Below are 20,699 nucleotides of genomic sequence, written 5' to 3' on the forward strand. Positions count from 1 at the left end.
TATTCCTCTTTTTCCCTAATTATCTGCAAGTGGCCTGCTCCCTCTGTAATGGGAGACAGCTGAAGTTAATGATTGGGGTGTTGCCAGTGTGTGTGTGTGTGCTAGTGTGAGTGAGTGTGTGTATATATAAGACGATGTGCCAGCTATTAGACACTTCACCTTCACTTGCCTGACATCATGTCCTTCTCTGGAAAGTACCAACTGGAATCCCAAGAAAACTTTGAGCCTTTTATGAAGGCCATTGGTATGGTTTATTTTCTTTATTCCTATTGTTGTTACCCAAATGACTACCCTCCTGTTAGGTCCAGGTCTCAAATATTTATCATTGAATATAATTGTAGGTCTTTCTGATGAGCTCATTCAGAAGGGTAAAGATGTCAAGAGTATCTCTGAGATTGAGGAGAATGGAGACAACTTTAAGGTGACTGTCACAACTGGAACCAAGGTCCTTGTCAACTCTTTTACCATTGGGCAGGAGGCTGAGCTTGAGACTGTCACAGGTGAAAAGATCAAGGTAAGACTTAAATTTGGATAAATTTGCTTTTTTATATTAACTTGATCTGTGGAAGCAGTTTTTGTCTGTGTCTGTTTTTGTTTGACTTCTTCTGGGTCTGTTCATTTTATAAAGGGTCCTCCATGTTTGTACTCTTGGAAGATAACTCTTAGGAATTGGTGAAATATTTTTTTTTTTTAAATGAAAACTACCCCCCCTTCCCCAATGAATGCAATATGTTTCTTCATATTTTAGTTTGCTCTCAACTTGATCTTTTGAATTATCCTCAATTCTATACAATTGCTTCATTAGAAATCTGAATTGATAAAAGTACAAATCAACAGAACTAGAATTTTTGTTTTTAAAGGTCCACTGAGCACGAATGTGCCCCTATCCATTTTGACATTCAAGTGTGTTGACAGTAGTTGTTCATTCTCTGCCCTTTTTGTTGGTTTTGTATTTTTATTTTCATATAACTTTCCTCTTTTGCCAAGGCGGTGGTTCAGCGTGAAGGCAACATGTTAAAGGTTTCCCTGAAGGGAATTGAGTCGGTCACATGCCTGGATGGGGACACAATAGTCAATGTAAGTGTTGTGCTAAATCAAATTCCAGAATGTTTCAAATGTTAGCACACTTTAACATTGTCTTGTTTTTTTCCAGACCATGACACTCGGTGACATTGTATACAAGAGGACGAGCAAACGCATTTAAATCTGCACATGGGATGAATAAATATGTGAAAAGGCAAATTTTTCTCTGTCCATGTTTTACAAAATTTCTAACAGTTGTTCATTCAAGTTATCCAAAGTAATCACAAGAAAAGTATTTAGTGAAAAGTGACTATTTTATGATTTGCAATAATTAGTGTTAAAGTAACTGCCACTGAGTATTAAATTCAATGAAATTTGGCATGGTCTGCAATTAGACAAGTACATGAAATTATATTAGGAGTTCCTGAAACATTGCAAATTTTATTGAACTGTTAAGCATTTCAATTATGAAAACTTCAGTGTGCGAACAGCTTAAAACAGATGAAACATTGTGAGACTTGTGACATAATTTAAGACTACAGTCTGACATGACTGCCAGGCTGCTGTCTGTGAAAATGGTATAAAGGCCTTCTTACAAATATTGGCAACATTTGTACACTTTAAAATGTAGTTCACTCTCAACCTTTTTAATGCTCGATTGCTATCTGACTGTTTGCTGTCAGAGAATTTCTACAGAATATTGCTTGCTTATACACTTCAGCAATTGTATACTACTACCATAACTGATAAATTAGATTAATTTAACTTACTGAAACTAAGTGAAGATATCCTTTTGTGACTTGCAAAGAAAGATTTAATTGGTGGGAAATAACCCAATACCACAACATATAATGGAATAAAAAGAAACTATAAAATAGCTGTCCAAATTGTGATATGAAATTACTGAAGCTTATGACAACTGAGGGGCAGTCAACTTTGTTTTAAACTAATGCATGTGATTTTGTGTGAACCTTTTCATTGATTAGCGGTCCAAAGTTGGCTCAGATAACCTCTGTCACACTTCTAAATAACTAAAATGTTGAGTGCAGACAATCACTTGTCATGTGATTGAACGGTAAACTGTGAAAATGTGCTTCAATTGCTTCTCAAGGCATATTTAATGTGAAACAGGGTAAGCACGTGCTAATCAACATAACAATTGGATGGGATTATTTTTCTTTTTATTTCCTTCTGTGGAAGAGATTCTTGATGCCTTCCTCCACAGACTTGGGTTCATGCATCATAGTCATGGGTCTGTTCTTGAGGGCTGCCTCTCTCATACTGTGGTAGACGTATTCATTCTGCTTGAACATGCGCAATTCCATCTCTGTCTGCACGCGCATCGACTGCAGGGGGAAGAGTGAAGAACAAAGGTTATAGAAGAGGCAGGCTTTTATTTGAATACCAATTTATCTTCAATTGTCACTTCGATATGGAGCCATCAGCAAACATATTGTCCTTCCTGGATTCAAGTTGCTTTGTTTGGTGGAAAAAGTTAAACATTTTGGTGGAAACACTTTTAAAATACCTCCAAGTCCTTGGTTATGGGATGGGTGGGGCCATGTGTAATCATGAGAATGGCATAGGCCTTGCATACCATCCCATGGCCAACCTCGATCAGACCGGCTTGCCAATGTGTGACTCCGGCTCGCATGGCTGCCATCCCCAAAGTGGGATTGTTGGGGTGGTACAGCTTCCTGTTCGCCAGCAAAAGATTGGATTCAGCCATTAAAACTCTCCACTTTTCAGTTAAAAAATTATCTAATAGAAAACCGAGACATTTTTATAAAAAGAAACTTCTAGTCTTACAGTATATATTTAAACTTGGTATCTTTAGATGTTTTATGAATATTATTTTTCCCTTCATTGTGGTTTTGCTCATATTATATGAGGGAAAAGATATTTAAATTTTTTTTGTCATCACTTTATTCTTGTGAATATTGTCATATGATACATATTTCCATAGTAATATTGTAACTGTGGTAAATTTAAACTAATATGACTATTTTTATAAAACAAAAAGCAAGTATAGTTACAACTGAAGTAAAAAGTGTCAAACTGAGCCATACAACTTGGTCTCAGAATCAATGCAAAAGGCTCTTTTGTACGTACATGTAGCCCTCAACCATTTTGCGGGCATATTCGGCAGCATCTTCAAAGTATTGCAGGTAGGCCTGCACCTCGCTCAAGGAGCTCCACATCCTCAGAAGGTAGATGTGAGTGTCAGCCAGCACGGGCTCCGTTTTCTCTATGCATTGCGTGCAAATCTTTACCACCTGAGATGATACACAATGCAGGATCAAGTATACTGTGCACACTGGAAGAGATTTTAATCTCACAAGAAGTCATGAAGTGTTCACCTCGTGGTAGTCACCCTTTAATCGGGCCTGTTCCATCTTGTCCAGCTCTTGAAAACAGTAATCGGTTGATTCTTTCACTTGCTCATTTGACGGCTGGAAGAACACAGACATACGGAAAAAATAGTTCAGTTAACTCTTATTTCAAATTACAAGTGTTTAGTTTTCTCTCCGCCTATCTTCATAAGTAATTATGATTTGATGTAAAAGTAAGCCTTTTGGGGTAAAAGTACTATTTGTTCTCAATTTAAAGGATTTTGTCAGTGAAAAATGGAATTGAATTGAAACCCTAACCCTAACCCATTATACAAGTAAAGTGTGATTTAAAATCCTTTAAGTATTTCAATTGGTAATAAAATAAAAATAAAAATAAACTTGGTAGGTATGAAGCCTGGGCCCATGTCTATTGATAATTGCAGCCTGATTAATTATGTGTGGACTAATTGGTGACTGTTCTCTGTAGGTTAAGAATTATCAGAGGTTCCACTCACATGTTTTCTTGCAACAATTACTTTTTTCTCTTTGCATTATGTATGATTTAGTTTTACTAGCTTTAAAACTATTTTTTAGGTTTTTTTTGTTTAAAATAGAAACATCACTGAGTGATTTATATGAGCAAATACATTATTGTAATATATGTAACTATAATTGGACCCACAGATAAAAAGCTTAGCTCATCTGGAAATATCTTTGCTTTAAATAGATTCTTTCACCATCCACTTCTCATGTTTCCATTATCAGCCGAGACAGTGCTCCCACTAAACACATGCAACTGTTCAAGCCGGGCTACCACTTGCATGGTGTCATTGTTCGAAAAAAAAAATGAGAGGACAACCTTGACGTCGTCTTGTTCTCTGCCTCCCATCTTCAGGTCATCTTTGATGCGTTCCTTGCAGTGTTGGCATGTACAATCAAAAAAGTACTGGGTTTTCAGCATCCTTTGCCTTTCCTCTGACACATTGAGGAAGTCCACGTAGGAGACAGTCAGTTCCTCGCCCTCAACGATCTTACCCAAAGAACGCAGCTCAATCCTAACGGAATAACATAAAAGTTTTGTTATGTCGCTTTCCACTTCAGCCTCAGTTTTTTTTTTGTTGCTGATTATTGTTTTAAAATGATGATTTCATTATTTGTGCGATGCTGACTCTTGATACATGCTGTGGTTTTTAGTCCAATCAAGTGAAAGCTAAAGGGAAAAGCAGAATGTACAGTAATTTGTGTGGATGATTATGCATCTTAGACACAATGTAGAGCTAAAAGCTAAAACAATTAGATCTACTATGTTGATATATCTATAAGGAGATATACTGAAACAGGTTAGCACATTTATAGTGTGTTAACAAAAATGTATATAGGGGGACCTCAGAATGACATACAGGTAGGCAGTGATGGGAAGGGGAGGCATTGAGCACTGCATTTTTTTCAATAAATTAGCCCATACAAGGACTTTGAGGTAACGCACCTCCGTTGAGAATGATACAAAGTATTCACAGCTGATTGACTGAAAGATAAACAGGAAGCATTTTTACGCAGACACACGCACGCACAAACGCACACTAAACACAAGATCTCAATAAAAAAACGTTGTCAGTCCCATTAGAATGTTAAAGCCCAAATGACCTACTTTCCATGGTTGAGGATGACAGTGCAGTTGGGCCAGCAATCGTGATTGATCAGACACAGATTAGGGAAAAGACCCACCCCTACTGCCTGAAGACCTCGCTGGTCGCTCACTGTGAAGCCATTGCAGTTAATCTAGGAGGCGAGAAGGGATATAGCATCACTTTTGAAGGGGATTTATGTATCAAAGGAATTTGATTTGTGGGCAGTTGAGCCAATACATCAAGTGTGAATTTAAACTAAATCATCATTTTCTGTCTCAAATCGGTAGAACTGTAAAGTACATTGTTCTTACAAGTCTTTGCATCTTCCACTCAGTTATATTCTCTACATATAACAACCTACAGTCATCATGGAAATTTTACCTTTGTATTTTTGATTGTAGTAAAAAAAAGCTTACGCACCAGTCCAAAGACATGCGAGATGACTTCAGTGGTGTGTTGTTTGCTGTTGCGAGGCCAGTAGTCCAGGAAGTTGTGAACATCCACTTTGAACTCCTTCAACTCGTCTTCTTGCATGTCTTCAATATGGTCCTCCAACTGGTCAAGCGTGGTCAGCTGAGTGTCAGACACCACTCCACCCTCCTTGTCAAAACGCCACATGATGCGAGCCACTAAGCTGCACAAAGAGGATAATTATATTATAGGACAAAAGGGAAAAGTGTTCATATAAAACCAATGCATGACAAATGACCAACATACCGAATGTTCTCGTTGGGCACTTTGCCGTAATTTTTGATAGCGGCACATTCTTGCTTGTGTTCGGCCCAGCCAGCCCGTTGGCAGGTGCGATCGCAATAGTGAGAAAACTTGCATTGGCCACACCGCTGTAGTTTGTCTTGTCTACGGAAACAGCTGTGGCAAATGCGCTCTGCGAGACTGAAAAATATAGATGAAACACACACACAGCAGACATTCATTTTAGTAAGATCCTTATTGATTTTTTTTACTATTGGGTATGCTAATAATCGAGAAAGTTGACCAAACATCCACATTTGAGACAGTGAGAAAACAAACACTACCATCAACACATTTTCAGTGGACTTTTAATTAAGTAGACCTGAAATGTTATCCCAAACATTACAGAATGTTTTAATACTTAGTAACCTTTTTTTGCAACACCATTAAGGCAAATATTGGAAACACTGAATAACCTGCAATTGCCTGGTAATCTGTTCAGGTTGTACCGCATCTCCTGTTCGTTATTTGCTGGAATAGGTACCAGCACCCCCAAGACCCTCGTAAGGATAAGCGGTTCAGAAGATTAGTGAATGAATTAAAGTTGAAGACCTCTATGATTCCGATGATAACATTCTATCCCCCTCACTTCATTGAGTTATTTAAAAAAAAGTGTACATTTCTGCCCTTCAATCATAGCATAATTTTAGGACACAAAATTTAAGCCACCACAACGGTACCTGTCAAATACAACAGCAGCGAAGCTGGGCTCTGAAAAGATCACGTCACCTGCCCAAAATTCCTTGCTAGCCTTCAGACCCCTTCCCTTTCCAGGTGAGTCAAATACTGTCACGTTCTCCATGACTGCAGTAACGCTTCCTTGGATGCTAGAAAACTAAAGGTTTATCCAGCTGTAAGGAAAGAGAGCAATGTCTTGCTGGTGGCAGATAACTAAGTGCTGAGTTGGGGGCTGGTGTGGTTCTGAAACCCAAGCACCAATCCCCTTCCTCGAGAGAGACAACTGCACATTGCGTAGCAAAAGTACTAAAATAGCCAGCAACTTGTTGAGCTGGAACACCAACCTACAGACCATGGGCTGGGGGTCCTATTGTCTGATAGTTTGCAACCTTTCTTGAGAACACTTTTTTAAATGAATGTTCCTCCAAAAATACCTCAATGCAAACCACCCTCACCCAGTGAGCCATTCATTTTTGTGGAGGTGTGTACAAGTGTCAACTTAAAGGACGGGAAGCCCCCACAGTTCTAAAGAGTTGGTCGGTGCCATGTTCCATAGAGTTATTTTTGTCCCTCACTTGTTTCTGTCTGTCAGGAATCTTGGGTGATATAGAACAGCTGCGAGAAGATTGACACACACAACTTATAGATCCTCCCACTAAATATCTGCCTACACCTTCCTACATAGGCGGACAAAGAGATATTCACAAATTCCAAGAAATAAACATTGTGATGACAACGACAACCCCCCCAACTACAATCATCAGCTTTGTTTGGATTTATAACATCCACAATTCAGTTCTGTTCTCCTAGCAGTGTCAAACAGTAACAGGCATAATGAATAAATTAAAGAAGGTACAATTTTAAACTGTGACACAATGTATTTGACCATTTTTGTTAAGTGATATGCTGTAAGATTGTTTTGAATGGTCACTGTGTGAACGGGCTTCTTAAGAGATTAGCAAACACTTGTTTACAGTGCATAATTTGACAATAGTGTGTCTGCGATATTCTGGCAACCAGTTCAGTGACTCCTGCCTATAAATAGTTAGCTGAGATAAACTCCAGCACCCTCTGAGGCCCTTGTGAGGATAAGCCTCAGAGAAGATGGCTGAGTGAATGAACAATACTGTGTATAATGGAATAAAGTAGGAATGACTTTCCACCATTAAAAAGCTTACTTCACAAGTTCCAAATGAACTACAACCACCTGGCTCTCTCTAACAACTGTCTTCTAACTTAAAGGCAACAATAAGTCTGCAGTTAATATAATTAACTAACCTTTAGGCGAATTAAAAATTGGGCTCTGAGATTGCACAATGGAGGAGTTGCAATTTTACTTTTTATTACTCACCAAGAAGAACAGAGTGAGTGAAAATGTGTGGCCTTCATCCAGGTAGTCAAGTGAGTGAAATTTTTGAATCTAAACAAGACTGATAGGACATACAAATCAAACAAAGTAAATCTGGCTGTCGATCACATAGTATTTTCCACCGACTCCATACATTGTGTTCAGAAATGCAGATATGAGCCACAAAAAATAGTAAGTCATTTTAACCATTTTCATACAGCCCTAATACATACATAGCGTATTACAGAGATCACAACTCAAAGAAATCAAGGTGTGATCCTGTGGCAAAGTCATTGTCTAGAAGAACCCCCATCAACTTGGTTGCAGATTCCATGCATGGGTGAAGGTGATAATGGATGCCTGTCAGCCTCTGAATATCCTTCTGCATCTCTGTGTCCATTGGCCCTGGCAAAATAAGATTAGAGAATATCTGAAAAGTCAATCCCCGACACACACACACTCCACCGCAGCTATAAATGGCATTTTTTTTCTATATAATTGGTATTAGGTTTTTTTCCAATCAAAATATATAGTCACAATAGTCTTTCAATGTTTCAATAAGTTATTTAGATGAATAGAATTAAAAGATACATATAAAATTAATTAACTACCCAATCAGAAAAAAATATACATAATTAAAAAGAATGTGTGTGTGGGGTGGGGGTGGGTAGGCAGAGTCTGTCTTTGTTACTACTGTGCGAAACCATTTATATTTTTTGAAATATTTTCAAAATATAAGTATGCACATACCTGGAGAGTAGCTAAGCACTTTGACTTTGGGATTTTCAGCTGCCAGAACCCTGAACATCATTTCCCTGGCTGCCTTGGCAGTGCAATAGAGCACCCAAGAGGGCATTGCCTGCAGTGCAAACATTGAAGAGCAGTTGACCACACTCCAGCGCAGTCCAGCTTGTGGCGGAAAGGCCTGCAACACTCCGGCGGTCAGCGCCAACACAGAGCTGACATTGAGAGCTAGGTAGGAATTGACCCGATTGAGCTCGGTGAACCTTTCAAATGAGGAAATGTCTCCCAATGAGGCTGTTGGCAAAAATAACAGATGTTGATAAATTGATATTCTTATTGAGATCTCTTTGCAAAAGACATAAAATATCATTATATAATTGCTGAGGTCTGTCAGTGGCCTGTAAAAAAAAGATACAGTAGGTAAACTCCTTGAAAAGTAGATCTTGGAGCAAAAAAACGTTTGAACACCCCTGCAGTAAGTCATATCTTTCCAAAAATGTGGTATGTTAGAAGTTTAAACAGTGGATTGCAGTCAGGTGGTTGTCATTGGTTTAACACCCCTGATTTAGACAAATCCATGACAGGATATAAAAAAAGGGTTGAAGCTAATTGTCACTTAGTAGCCCAAACATGCATAGGGATCTATAAAAGATTTGGTCCAATATGGCCCTCTACAAATTTATACTGTAAAGTCTCACCGGCATTATTAACAAGCAGCACATGGTCAAATTCTTTGAGGCTCATCTGTCTTGCCATGTTCACAGTGTCCTCCACACCCTCTTTTGTACTCAGATCTGCTGCCGCAAAGTCTATAGTGAGGTTCTGCCTGCCCTTAAGACTTTGCTGCAGTTCCTCTTTCAGTTCAAGGAGCAAAGGCCCGGAACGAGCATCCAGCAGGAGCACGGAGCCCGGCTTAAGATAGCTTGACACCTGAAAAAACACATGACATTGTCTCTTCAATTTTGTTGTCTTCCTAGACAAGATGAATACTTACAAGTTGTGCAAGTGCATGCCCAAAACCCTTGGATGCTCCTGTGATAATGCACATGCATCGTCCTAAAGTTTTTCCACTTGTATGAAGAACTCCAGACATTTTCTTCTGACTTCTACCTTACTGGATGGTCGCTGTGGAAAAAGAAGAAGCTGAAACCAAAGTGCAATGACAGGTCAAAAGACTTTAACTCGTGAGATCTATGTGAGTACTGCAGTACTTTTATAGGTCCATGTAAACAGGCAGCACAAAGGGAATTTTATGCTCTACTTTACAGACTGAAGTCTTTTGTATTGGTTAGTTTTTACATGGTACAAAGTAGTAAGAACTAATCAATTGTTCACATGTAAAAATCAGCATTAGAGTAGCAGGCATCAGCTAAACTCCAAAATGTTACATATTTCTTGATCTGAGTAAGCCATTTTAAACCTCGCAACTTTGTTATTTAATGTGACATAACCCTCCAGACTATCAGCTAATAATGAGCAGAAAGAGTTGTAGAAGAAAAATAATTAAGGTGCGAGGATAAATGATAGCTCATAATAAATAAATACAGAGCTGCTGCTCTTTTTTTTTTGCCTGATAAGCTATCATATGGAATCAAATTGTGGAATTAAAATTAAAAAGGAACTGCCTGGTTAAAACTATTATGTTTTAAATAAGGGGATTTTTGCCTGGAAGAAGATCCAAATGATCTGAATTTTTAAGATTGTGTCGACCTCTTGCGACCAATAGTTAATAAAGCCTCTGTATAAAGAGCATGCAGCATTTTTCTATGCAAACGCACTATGACGTCATACACTAAGGTCTTCAAGTTGAAAATGTGTTGGTTGTTTTTTCTGTGTCAATCATTACTTAAACTAATGATGTAGAAAATAAAAAAAAAAAAATCTCCTCACCATTGATGAACCACTTGGCACAGACGTAACTGGCAGACGCATTTAACGCAAGAGTAAAGACTGCATGAGGCCTTTTTTACACTATTTCAATTTCGTGTTAAGCTAAACATTTAATGCATAACTAAACTGGGGTGCAAACAAGCCTAGTGTAAACCTTATTATAAAGATTGTACTTTAGTATTGCAGAAAATAGTAAAATGTTGCACTTCCAATGACAAAAAAAACACAAAGTACTATACCATGAACCTGAGACATTCCACAACATATTTACTTACCTGCCCAGGCCCAGTGGCTTGGGTGGTTAGTTCGCTGGCTTCAGAACTCTAAGGTCCTGGGTTCAAATCCAGGTCACTCCACCAGTGTGGAGTTTGCATGTTCTCCCTGACCCTGTGTGATTTTTCTTCAGGTACTCCAGTTTCCTCCCACATTCTGGAAACATGGTAAAACATGGTAGGCTGATTGTACACTCTTGCCCTTTGCTATGATTGTGAGCGTGAATGGTTGTCCATCGTGCCCTGCGATCGACTGGCCACCGATTCAGGGTGTTGTCCCCTGCCTCTCACCCGAAGTTGGCTGGGATGGGCTCCAGCACCCCCTGCGCCCCTTTGTGAGGATAAAGCGGTTCAGAAATTGAGATGAGATCCTCCTTGCAAGGTATTCTCCCATGGGAGAGCGCCGACTGGAAGGATGCCAAAGGGGGGCGTTGACATCACGCAGCCGGAGGGGCGGGTCCAGAAGTGGGTGTGTGTCTCTCAGCTGATGCGCGTATCAACCGAGCGACTCCATCAACAGCATCCGACGCTGACAGCGGTCGAGGACGGCATCCCGATCGGCGGCATCGCACGATGATCGGGGCCCGGGGAAAGCGAGACTGACCGAGGTACAACAAAAACAACAACAACAACGCGGAGCCCGCCTTCCAGCTCCTTGGAACAACAACAAAAATCAGTGAGTATCGCTTTTGACGACGGAACGCCTCAATAGGGTTGTTATGCACGGTCGCTAGGAGGCAGGGAGGGTGCAAATGATTCACGATAATCAAACGGTAGCGCGTTTGTACTTCCGTCAATGTCGACGATGGGATTGGGATGTGATGAGAAAGAGGGGTTGCAATGGCGGAGAACACGGCGCGCGTGGGGCTGCAGCTACGGGGCCTAGTGAGTGCGTGGAAGCGCGGTGCAATGAGGGCTCGATGCGGATGCTGCTATAAAGCCGCCCTTGCCGCCCAGGGATGCAGAGAAAAGAGGGAGCGAGAGAGGAGGGGGTACGGGGGGCGGACAACCGTCGAGGCAACTGTATCTATATACAGTACAAAACACTACTACGGCTACTCACTCCATTACTACTATAGTCACCCCAGGATGAAGTAATCATATTGAAGCTATCATTCATACTTGTGGTGGGATCGTGCATGTATGTGTGATGATAATAATTCCATATGACATTGGAAATTAATCATCACAATATTCTATATATAAAATCTGCTGCCTGATAGTGTAGTGGCTCACTCACCTGACTTGGGTGCAGACAAACATTGGTTCAATTCCCAGTGGTGGCGATGTGATTGTGAGTGTGAATGGTCATTGGCTGTGTGACTGACTGGCGACCAGTCTAGGGTGTAGTCTGTTTTATGCACGAAATCAACTGTGATAGGCCTTGGCAACCCATGCAACCTTTACGGCTCAGAAGATGAATAAATTAATGAACATTCAGTACACTTGCATGTCGCCATATATGCGTAAATAACATGATTTTGTGACGTGTAATAGAAGCAAACTACTGGATGATAAAGTACGCTTATTCATACATCATTCTGGAACAAGTAAAAAGCATATTGTACAATGATTAGTTATCACACATTATCTCCTCAAACTGAGTATTACATTTAGTTGTGGAAAACAAGATACATTTACTGAATTTGCACAGGTTTTGTAGTATTCTGTTTTTTTTTGCTTCTATTAATAGAAGCTTTATATTATGGTACATGAACACAGAGATTATTAGAATGGTACTACACTTGACACCATTACAGCGTGGAACTTGGTTCATGTGGTAAATAAGGGCCTCACTAACCTCTTAGCGTGGACGCCCATGTATAGCAAAATCCAATGATCCTCTGGTGGGTCAGCGCCCATAAGTAGTGACGGATTTAATATGGCTGAGTGGTGGACAGGTAGTGAAAAAAAATACAATTGCCTTTATTTAAGATTAGATTACTATTTTAATTGGTTTGCATGAAATAGTATCAAAAGATATGCGTTGAATTCATACCATTCCTAAATTTTTTTCAACAAGTACACTTGTTTTGAATATGCAACCATCATAGTATTTTGTATTTAACATTCTAATTACGTTTTTTTCCCAACAATAATTACTTAACATCAGTAATTGGTCACTAATTTCACAATGAATGGATTTTCCTTTAAATAATTTGAGAGGATCATACACAATCATTCAGTAGTCAATGTTCCTTATAATGCAACATGTTGATATGCTACTAACTTCAAGGGAGCATATGGTTATGACTCTTCCAGCTAGTCCTCCCTTTTCAAATGCATCCATGATTTCTTGCATCAAAGTGGCCAAAACACGTCTTAAAGAAATGTTCGATATGGTACATCATAACGAAAGGCCTGAACAATTCCAGTTTCTCCGAAAACCAGGCAGTTACAGGTCAGTCCGTCAACACAAAGCGAATTTCATCTACTCTGTTTGGTCATTTGCATTTATCTAATCCCATCAAAGCAACAATATGTATAACAGCTCTCATTTCTCTGTGTTCCTCTAGTGTGTGTGCCCCCACTACCTGCATTAGGTTGTGATGACCCACACTGCATCCAAATGTTTCTGTGACCCTCCCCAAACCTGACCCCTAACCTTTAACCCCTGACCTTTGACCCCCTCACTATGGGCAGTGTTGGCAGTGGGGTGGCAGGAGAGCAGGAATTTGCCATGAAGTCCGTAGGCACGAGGACCACGCTGCCCCGCGCCCCTCCTCTCTCACGGCGTTGCCCTGGTGACCGCAGCTGCAGCGCAGAGCGTCTGCCCCGCCCCCCCGTGACTATATCCGACGGCACGGCATCTAGCGACGAACGAGGGAGCGTTAGCATCGGTACCGGCACCTGTACCGACCGGCCCACTGAAACGGCGTCCACCACCAACACGGAATGTATCATGGCGCCGCCCAACAATAACAGCCAACTGGAGTGTGGAAACGCTGCACTAAGAAGGGAGTGGGAGAGGCAACGGGAACGGGGGCGAGACAGGGACCGGGACCGAGACTGGGACCGGGAGAGATTGGAAAGGGAGCGAGAACGGGAGAGGAACAGAGAGCGAGAGAGGGAACGTGTGGAGAGAGAGAGGCTGGAGCGGGAGAGGGAGAGAGAACGGGAGAGGGCCCGGGAGAGGGAGAGAGAAAGAATCGAGAGGGAGAAGATTGAGAGAGAACGGGAGAGAGAACGGGAAAGGGAGCGAGAACGGGAACGGGAAAGATTGGAGGGGGAACGCCTGGAACGGGAAAGGGAGTTGCAGGCCGCCGGCCTGGACGCTTGCGGTAACGTCGTGGGCCGAGGAGGAAATGAGAAGAACAGCGTTGGGGTAAACCAGCATCAGCACAGAGAGATGGTGGCCACCAGAGCCGACGGTGAAAATAACCCAGCCGGACACAATCCACCCAAAATCATGGCCGTGTCAGGAAAATTGGAGCAGGTACTTCTGGAAATCCTGTTGTCTCACTTCTTTCAAATGGAACTTTGAGCAATTCTTTCTTCTGGTTTTAAATCACAGATGGCAAAATAATTAGATGATGAATATATCAGTAAAGTCACAAGCAAACATATTATCTATACATAAAATCGGTGTAGTCATCTTATCTACAACAACATAAGCATAGTTCTCAATTTTTCAACTCATAACAAAGCAATAAGTTCTCACAGTTTAACACTCGTTTATGGTTTTTGCCGAGGCCCTAGACGGAAGAAAAATGCTCAAAAAGGCTTCCAATCTTTGACAAAAAAGATCAAGCATTGATTTAAAGTCGGAATTTAGTTTCTATGGTTCAGGAAAACTGGAACCAATTACTGAGTTAAGGGCGTAATGGTAGATCCCAGGTAGATAACATTTGATCAGAGGTCAGATAGATTGGCACTTCCAATTTTGAATTATGGCATGGATATACCAAGATGGCTTGGCAAAAAAAAATCCAGAAACCTCTTGCCAACAACAAAAACTAAAGCACTCAAATAATACATTATTGCCCGAAAATGAATATACCCCAGCTTCTTCGACCAGTCCGAAAATATAGAATTTCCATCAACTATTTGTCTTTCAAGTAAATTGAACAGAAGTAAAGAGACTGTTCATGAAGACTGGTTAAAGCCAGTTCTAATTGAAGGAGAAAATGTATGTGTCCACTCATGCAGCTCCATATTTGCATACTTATCAAAGTATGACAGTTCAGTGATTGATGGTGCTAAAGTTTGCAGGGATTGGCTCCAGCTTTCACCTGAGCTATGAAACATTAAGCGTGACAGAAGAATGATGGTTGAATGCAATCTGCAGTGTAGTTTTGCTCTCATACAAACCTCTTTTTTTAGGCAATGCAGAGAGACACCGGCCTAGTTCGTCCTTCTGCCTTCAAACCGGTGGTCCCGAAGAGTTTCCACTCCATGCAGAACCTTGTGGGCCAAGCAGGCGGGGCTGGAAGTGAGGGCAAGAGTGAAGGGAGGGCAGAAGGCTACAGTGAAGGGAGAGGTGGCAGGAGAGGCAGAGATGGCGGCGGGGGAGAGTCAGGAGAGGTTCCGGAGGCCCTCCTCCTGGACCAGGAAAGCCCGGTGAGGGTCAGCAGAGGTGAGGGAGTGGGAAATCCTAATGAAATGGTTCAGGGGGGGATGTCCGACTCAGGCAGGAACTCTCTGACTAGCCTGCCCACCTACACTGTTTCGGGCTCTGGTTGCGGACCCCCAGCTGTACTAGGACCACTAAGTGCTTCCACAAGCCAAATCAACAGGTTGGGCATGGCTGGGGTGGCAGCGGGATTAGACAAACTGGAAAAGCCTGGCTACCAGGTAGGCACTTTTACAAATACAAAAAGATAGCTGCTCTCTGAAGAGGAAATCATATTTTTTTCCTCACTGTTTCTTCCAGAATGGGCTTTGTGCCTCGGACAGCGGGCGATCATCATCGGGAAAGAGTTCTTCGTCCTACCAAAGGTTGAGTCACATGAGTGATGCGCCAGGACCCCTACGGCCTTCCTCTTCTTCGGATGACATCATCCAGGACCTGGAAGACCGCTTGTGGGAGAAAGAGCAAGAGGTTAGAATTGCAGTTGTTGCTCTATTTGGTTTAAATGAAATAAAGCAGAGCTTTGTGTGATATGCAAATGACACATAAGTCAATCATCTTCGTCCTTGTACTGTACCGCACTCTAATATGTGTAACTTCTAATATCTATAAACAAATGCAACCCAAATCTCATATCTGAGCCAATACTCTTTTACAATTGTATATTATAACACTTGCCAATGCCTTGGGCATCCAACTAGGTCCAGCACATGCGCCGCAACTTGGACCAAAGCGAAGCTGCCATCATTCAGGTGTTTGAGGAAAAGCAGCGTGTGTGGGAGCGACAAATGGACGAGCTGAGACAGAACTATGCCTCACGCTTGCAACAGGTGGCCTCGCCATATAGTCCAATTCCAATCACTCCACTTAAAATATCACTTTGCATTCTCCAAATATTCTGGCCAACATGTCATTTGAATGCAACAACCACCAACATGGATCGCATCAAATCTGGGCAAAAATACACATAAAAACTTACTACGTATTTGTCTGTAGGTTACACGGCGCGCACAGCGCTCGCAGACCGCCCTCCAGGCACAGATAACCCGTTTGTCCCAAGACAAGAGGAGACTCCAGGAGGAGATGGCAGCTCTACTTGCCCAGCGAGAGGAACTGGAAAGAAAATGTCTGGATTACAGGAAAGAACAGGCTGACATTTTGCCACGTCTGGAAGAGACCAAGTGGGAGGTAAGCGAGCCAAATGAAGTGCCACCTCCAAAGTCAAAACTCTGTCCATTCTATCTTAATTATTGTTTAGTAAGGTTCTACCTTTCCTTTCACTCTTAACTCATTGAATGCATATGACGGCGACAGACTTGCAATACATTTTAACTGGCATGCTATCACCTACACTGTAAATGTACAGTTTAATGTTTATTTATTTATGGATTATTCATTTGTTTTTATTATTTATTTTGATTATTTATTGATAATTTAGCTGTCAGTTTGTTATTTGTGCACTTGCCTACTTGTTCATGTTGTTAACTACTTATTATTTTACTATGTTGGCTACTTTAAATCTTATTACACTTGTAAAATGACACTATAAACATTCAATTCAATTATTGGTAACTTATGGATAAATACAGCCCTACTCTGTGTTCATACAAACAAAGTAAGGCCCTGATAATTCATTCTCTCCTTTATCCCGATGTGGCAGGTGTGTCAGAAAGCAGGCGAAATCTCCCTGCTAAAGCAACAGCTGAGAGAAAGCCAGGCCGAGGTGACGCAGCGGGCAGGAGAGATGGTGGCCCTGAGGGGCCAGCTCAAGGAGCTCAATGCCCAGCTAAGAAATCAGGAGGAGGCCATGCTTGGACTGAAGGAGTCCTACAGTGCCAAAAGCATGGAGCTGGAGAAGTGTGAGGCAGACCTGAGGAGAACTCTTTCAGAGGCAAGTCTCATTTGTATTTGTTTTATGATGACATAAACATTATATTACTTCTGTATTATAGCTCCATCTTGCAAGATCCTCAGTAAAACACAAAGCTAACTATGGTTAAGAAACAAATACCCATAACATTTACCTTCAATTTGATGTTGAAATTAATCAACTTTGAAGGGACTCAAAAAGAGTGCAGAGAACTAAATACAGAATCTAATTTCCAATAAGCGCAACTGCTGGATCTAGAAGGTTCCCAGTAAATCCAAATAATTGAAATTCTAATCCTCGAAATCCTCGCTGGAAAAGAGTAACAGGAGCGTGTCGAAGTGGGGATTGAACAACATTTAGCCCAAGCCAAAACAATTTGATCTTTTGTGCTGGATGAGCTTATAAGAAGCTTACAAAGATTTTTTTTCCTTTTAAATTTAGATTTGCACTTTAGGCAGGAGTTCGAAGATCATCCCATTTAATAATGATTGCCTTAAAATGATGAATCAGCGGTCATTCTTTAAAGAGAATCTTCAAATAATTTTATTTGATATTTACATTTTCCAAAAACATTATCATCACAAAACTCCAATTTTGACATTTATACAGTAATGAAAATGAGAGGAATGCAGGTCAATTGATAAGAAGAGTGTTCTAGGTGCCCACAATGACCAAAATAGAATATCTATTAACCCCATATTCTGTTTTTCCCACCTTATGCAACTTATATATATGTTGTCATGTTCTTTACTTCCTCTAGGTGTCCATCCTTCGAGAGAAACTTGGTGTCTTTGAGGCAGAGGTGCTCAGTCTTAAGCGAGCTCTGAATGAGGTCAGCAGAGGAGCAGAGGTTGTCATGAGCCCAAACCTAGCCGCCGCAGGCCTCTTGCCACCCTGGGGAATGGTTCACTGCCCGCGAGCCCCCGCCGAGTCCTCCAACTCACTGCCCCCAATGGCCGACACCCTGCTGAGTCTTCAAAGCGACGAGGCCAAAGCCCAGAGGCAGGAAGCTCAAAGGCAACAGCGCGAGGAGGCACAGTGGCATCAGCAGCAGCGACAGGACGCTCACATGCAACAGGAAGCTCACTTCCGCCACGAAGCCCATATTCGCCACGAGGCCCAGCTCCGCCACGAGGCCCAGCTCTGTCAGGAATCCCAGCAACGACAACAGGACGCCCATTGGGACGAGGCGGTTGAGTTGCGCAGACAGCTGGAGCAGTTGCAGGCCGCTCTGCGCCTGGAGCGGCAGCAACGCGAGCGCCAGGCGCTCAACTTCGACCAGGAACGTCACACCTGGCAGGACGAGAAAGAGCGGGTGTTGAAATACCAAGCCCAGTTACAACTGAGCTATGTGGAGACCCTACAGAAGAACCAGGCTTTGGAGAAACGTATGAGCCAGCTGGGAACCAAACCCAGTAGCGTCCAGACCGTCCCAACCACCACAGTCACCAACACCTCACCTCCCTCTTCCTCTGGTTCTCCACCTCCGCAATCCCTCATAGCGTTATCTCCTCAGCCGCCACCATCTCTCTCTGGCCCGATCACCCTCACCCTTTCCCCACCGTGTGAAGACCAGAAGGGGCCACCCTCTCTTCATCAACTTGCCCCTCCTTGGGCAGGACCTTCACGTCTGGAGAGGATAGAGTCCACCGAAATTTAAGGAGAAAACGTGCCGGAAAACTCTCCCAAAAAATGTGCAGTAACCACACTGGCATAATACCATATCACATCGTACTGTAAGAGCATTTTAGCTGATCATATCCATGAAAACACTTAACATGTCAACCAACATACAAGCAGGTGATGGAAGCAGGAAGTGAATTTGTTTTCTAAGCAGCCTATCTCTCACATGTTGCACACCACTTCTTACATGATATTTCAAAAAAGTTTGCCACAAAGGAGAGCGACAAACTGAATACTATGTTAAGGTGACGCCAACAACGGTTGATTATTTCATGCCCGTGCCAGGAAAAAAAAGGACCAAGACAATCAGGGATATTGTCAGAGTAACAAGAGTATTCTATTCTTGTTCTTATTATTATTATGCGATATTTATTATTCATTGTAAGTCTGTGTCAGTCGTATAACGTACAAGTAGAACTAGTGGTCAAGAGTGTGTGACGGTAACCTGCATTTGTGGCCAGAGAGCGCCTTACTCCATCATTTCCAGCATGTGCAACAGAAGAAGTATTGCTGGTTTAAAAAAAAAAAATCAAGTGTGAATATCATTTTCAGTGCTTTGATTCAATATGAATATATATCTATATAAGTCAACCACTTATTCCACATTAGGAGACATCGCATTGACATTCGCAATTAAGGTGGTTTTCATGACATTCCATGCACAATGTCCAACATGCATGTGTCAAAGATATCCTCGAATACAACAGAGCTTATATTTTCTAAATATGAATTAGAATAATAAATTAAATATATGTTGATAATCAACTCAATCCAAAAATTAGGAGCCATTCTAAGTTTACCTTCACCTGCGTTGACTAAAAACGAACCCTAGAGGTCACTTTTGATCCTATCATGGTGCTCCAAAATGACTTTCTTTCTCAACTGTGAAACAGTGGAAACAAATGAATGGAAGCACATCATCCTAATTCGTTTAAGGCCAGGAAATAAATCCCAAAGTGAAACAAAAAAAAAATAAAGAATGTATAACATACAAGAAATAAATACTTATAGTTATAGATTGTACATGTGTGTGAATGAGAGAGTGTGCGTGTGTGAGTGCCAGTTTATAAAGACTGATATAGAGGGACTAGTGGCAATATTGCAAGTATATATAATATATATTCAAAAAGAATTATTTGATTTTTGTCAAGTAGACCAAAACACAGAAAGGGAAGCGGGTGTCAAATCTCATACATCCGTCTATTTGCATAGTTTAAGTAGACTGGGAGAATTCATCTTAAGTGCACTACATCATGACCGGTTGACATGCACATTGGATTTCAGTGTGAATATCATGGCTTTTATATGTGTTGTTCATGCCGGCATACAAAGATGTTGCTCAAGAATATTAACTTATTGCTAGAATTATCACACAGTATTAGCATCTTTATTACTGTTATTATAAATATGGTAAAATGAACAAGAAAATGTGCCATTCAGTTTTATTTCGTGAATGTGTGTGTGTGTGTGTGTGTGTGTGTGTGTGTGTGTGTGTGTGTGTGTGTGTGTGTGTGTGTGTGTGTGTGTGTGTGTGTGTGAGTGTGAGTGTGTGTGTGTGTGTGTGATCTTTTTTTCAATTGTAGAGACAGCCTATGAGTCTATCATGGAGGTGTAAAGTGTAAAAATACCAACTTAGTTCAAAAAAAGAAAAAAAAGCCTCCTTTTGATGTAGGTGATTATTGTAGTTACAGTATTGCATTGTTTAGAGAGCAAAATACTATCAATTTGATATGTTTCAGGTTTATTGTTTACACAGTTATGTTATGAGTATTGTTCTGGCCTGATTAAAATCACTCCTTTGTTAAAATCAGCTGACTGAATAAATGTGAACAATTCGGATATCCTTGTTGAGTGATTCCATTTACTGTAGTATATCTCTACTAAAATATCTACTTCATGACAATTTA

The 20,699-nt window shown here is 41.2% G+C and overlaps 4 protein-coding genes across 5 annotated transcripts; 2 read left to right on the forward strand and 2 right to left on the reverse strand.

The window, feature by feature from the left end:
* The first annotated feature begins 132 nt into the window (after positions 1–132).
* Positions 133–1,242, forward strand: LOC144215513 (fatty acid-binding protein, liver-type-like). The gene is made up of 4 exons (XM_077744497.1): positions 133–244; positions 342–514; positions 988–1,077; positions 1,154–1,242. Exons 1-4 carry the CDS (start codon positions 178–180, stop codon positions 1,202–1,204), a joined length of 381 nt encoding a protein of 126 aa, XP_077600623.1. The 5' UTR covers positions 133–177; the 3' UTR covers positions 1,205–1,242.
* Positions 1,243–1,328: 86 nt separating this feature from the next.
* On the reverse strand, positions 1,329–7,093 carry LOC144215512 (histone-lysine N-methyltransferase SMYD1-like). 2 transcript variants are annotated; one of them, XM_077744495.1, is made up of 10 exons: positions 6,418–7,093; positions 5,702–5,878; positions 5,405–5,618; positions 5,005–5,135; positions 4,843–4,881; positions 4,216–4,411; positions 3,384–3,476; positions 3,136–3,299; positions 2,552–2,720; positions 1,329–2,369 (listed from the first exon to the last, which is right to left on the reverse strand). In XM_077744495.1, the coding sequence occupies exons 1-10, from the start codon at positions 6,537–6,539 to the stop codon at positions 2,205–2,207; spliced, it is 1,470 nt and encodes a 489-aa protein (XP_077600621.1). In that variant the 5' UTR covers positions 6,540–7,093; the 3' UTR covers positions 1,329–2,204. The 2 variants fall into 2 exon arrangements, with proteins under 2 accessions (XP_077600621.1, XP_077600622.1); XM_077744496.1 differs by lacking the exon at positions 4,843–4,881 and having other exon boundaries at positions 1,330–2,369.
* Positions 7,094–7,974: 881 nt separating this feature from the next.
* LOC144215791 (sepiapterin reductase-like) lies at positions 7,975–9,641 on the reverse strand. Its single transcript, XM_077744931.1, has 4 exons — positions 9,502–9,641; positions 9,206–9,437; positions 8,514–8,801; positions 7,975–8,168 (listed from the first exon to the last, which is right to left on the reverse strand). Exons 1-4 carry the CDS (start codon positions 9,598–9,600, stop codon positions 8,014–8,016), a joined length of 774 nt encoding a protein of 257 aa, XP_077601057.1. The 5' UTR covers positions 9,601–9,641; the 3' UTR covers positions 7,975–8,013.
* Positions 9,642–11,290: 1,649 nt separating this feature from the next.
* Positions 11,291–20,563, forward strand: LOC144215502 (uncharacterized). The gene is made up of 8 exons (XM_077744478.1): positions 11,291–11,345; positions 13,186–14,105; positions 14,993–15,463; positions 15,543–15,710; positions 15,941–16,069; positions 16,236–16,427; positions 16,900–17,130; positions 17,870–20,563. Exons 2-8 carry the CDS (start codon positions 13,305–13,307, stop codon positions 18,767–18,769), a joined length of 2,892 nt encoding a protein of 963 aa, XP_077600604.1. The 5' UTR covers positions 11,291–11,345; positions 13,186–13,304; the 3' UTR covers positions 18,770–20,563.
* Positions 20,564–20,699: the final 136 nt, after the last annotated feature.

Source organism: Stigmatopora nigra, chromosome 22 (assembly GCF_051989575.1).
Source record: "Stigmatopora nigra isolate UIUO_SnigA chromosome 22, RoL_Snig_1.1, whole genome shotgun sequence".
Classification (NCBI taxonomy): domain Eukaryota; kingdom Metazoa; phylum Chordata; class Actinopteri; order Syngnathiformes; family Syngnathidae; genus Stigmatopora; species Stigmatopora nigra.

Coding starts and splice junctions, on each gene's coding strand:
- LOC144215513 (XM_077744497.1), top strand. CDS start 178: ATGTCCTTCTCTGGAAAGTACCAACTGGAATCCCAAGAAAACTTTGAG. Junction 245..341: donor GCCTTTTATGAAGGCCATTG/GTATGGTTTATT, acceptor ATATAATTGTAG/GTCTTTCTGATGAGCTCATT. Junction 1,078..1,153: donor ATGGGGACACAATAGTCAAT/GTAAGTGTTGTG, acceptor GTTTTTTTCCAG/ACCATGACACTCGGTGACAT.
- LOC144215512 (XM_077744495.1), bottom strand. CDS start 6,539: ATGGAGAACGTGACAGTATTTGACTCACCTGGAAAGGGAAGGGGTCTG. Junction 5,879..6,417: donor GCTGCTGTTGTATTTGACAG/GTACCGTTGTGG, acceptor TATATTTTTCAG/TCTCGCAGAGCGCATTTGCC. Junction 5,136..5,404: donor TCTCGCATGTCTTTGGACTG/GTGCGTAAGCTT, acceptor CTCGCCTCCTAG/ATTAACTGCAATGGCTTCAC.
- LOC144215502 (XM_077744478.1), top strand. CDS start 13,305: ATGGGCAGTGTTGGCAGTGGGGTGGCAGGAGAGCAGGAATTTGCCATG. Junction 15,711..15,940: donor TGTGGGAGAAAGAGCAAGAG/GTTAGAATTGCA, acceptor GCATCCAACTAG/GTCCAGCACATGCGCCGCAA. Junction 16,428..16,899: donor TGGAAGAGACCAAGTGGGAG/GTAAGCGAGCCA, acceptor CCGATGTGGCAG/GTGTGTCAGAAAGCAGGCGA.
- LOC144215791 (XM_077744931.1), bottom strand. CDS start 9,600: ATGTCTGGAGTTCTTCATACAAGTGGAAAAACTTTAGGACGATGCATG. Junction 8,802..9,205: donor GCTGCTTGTTAATAATGCCG/GTGAGACTTTAC, acceptor TTTTGCCAACAG/CCTCATTGGGAGACATTTCC. Junction 8,169..8,513: donor AGTGCTTAGCTACTCTCCAG/GTATGTGCATAC, acceptor TTATTTTGCCAG/GGCCAATGGACACAGAGATG.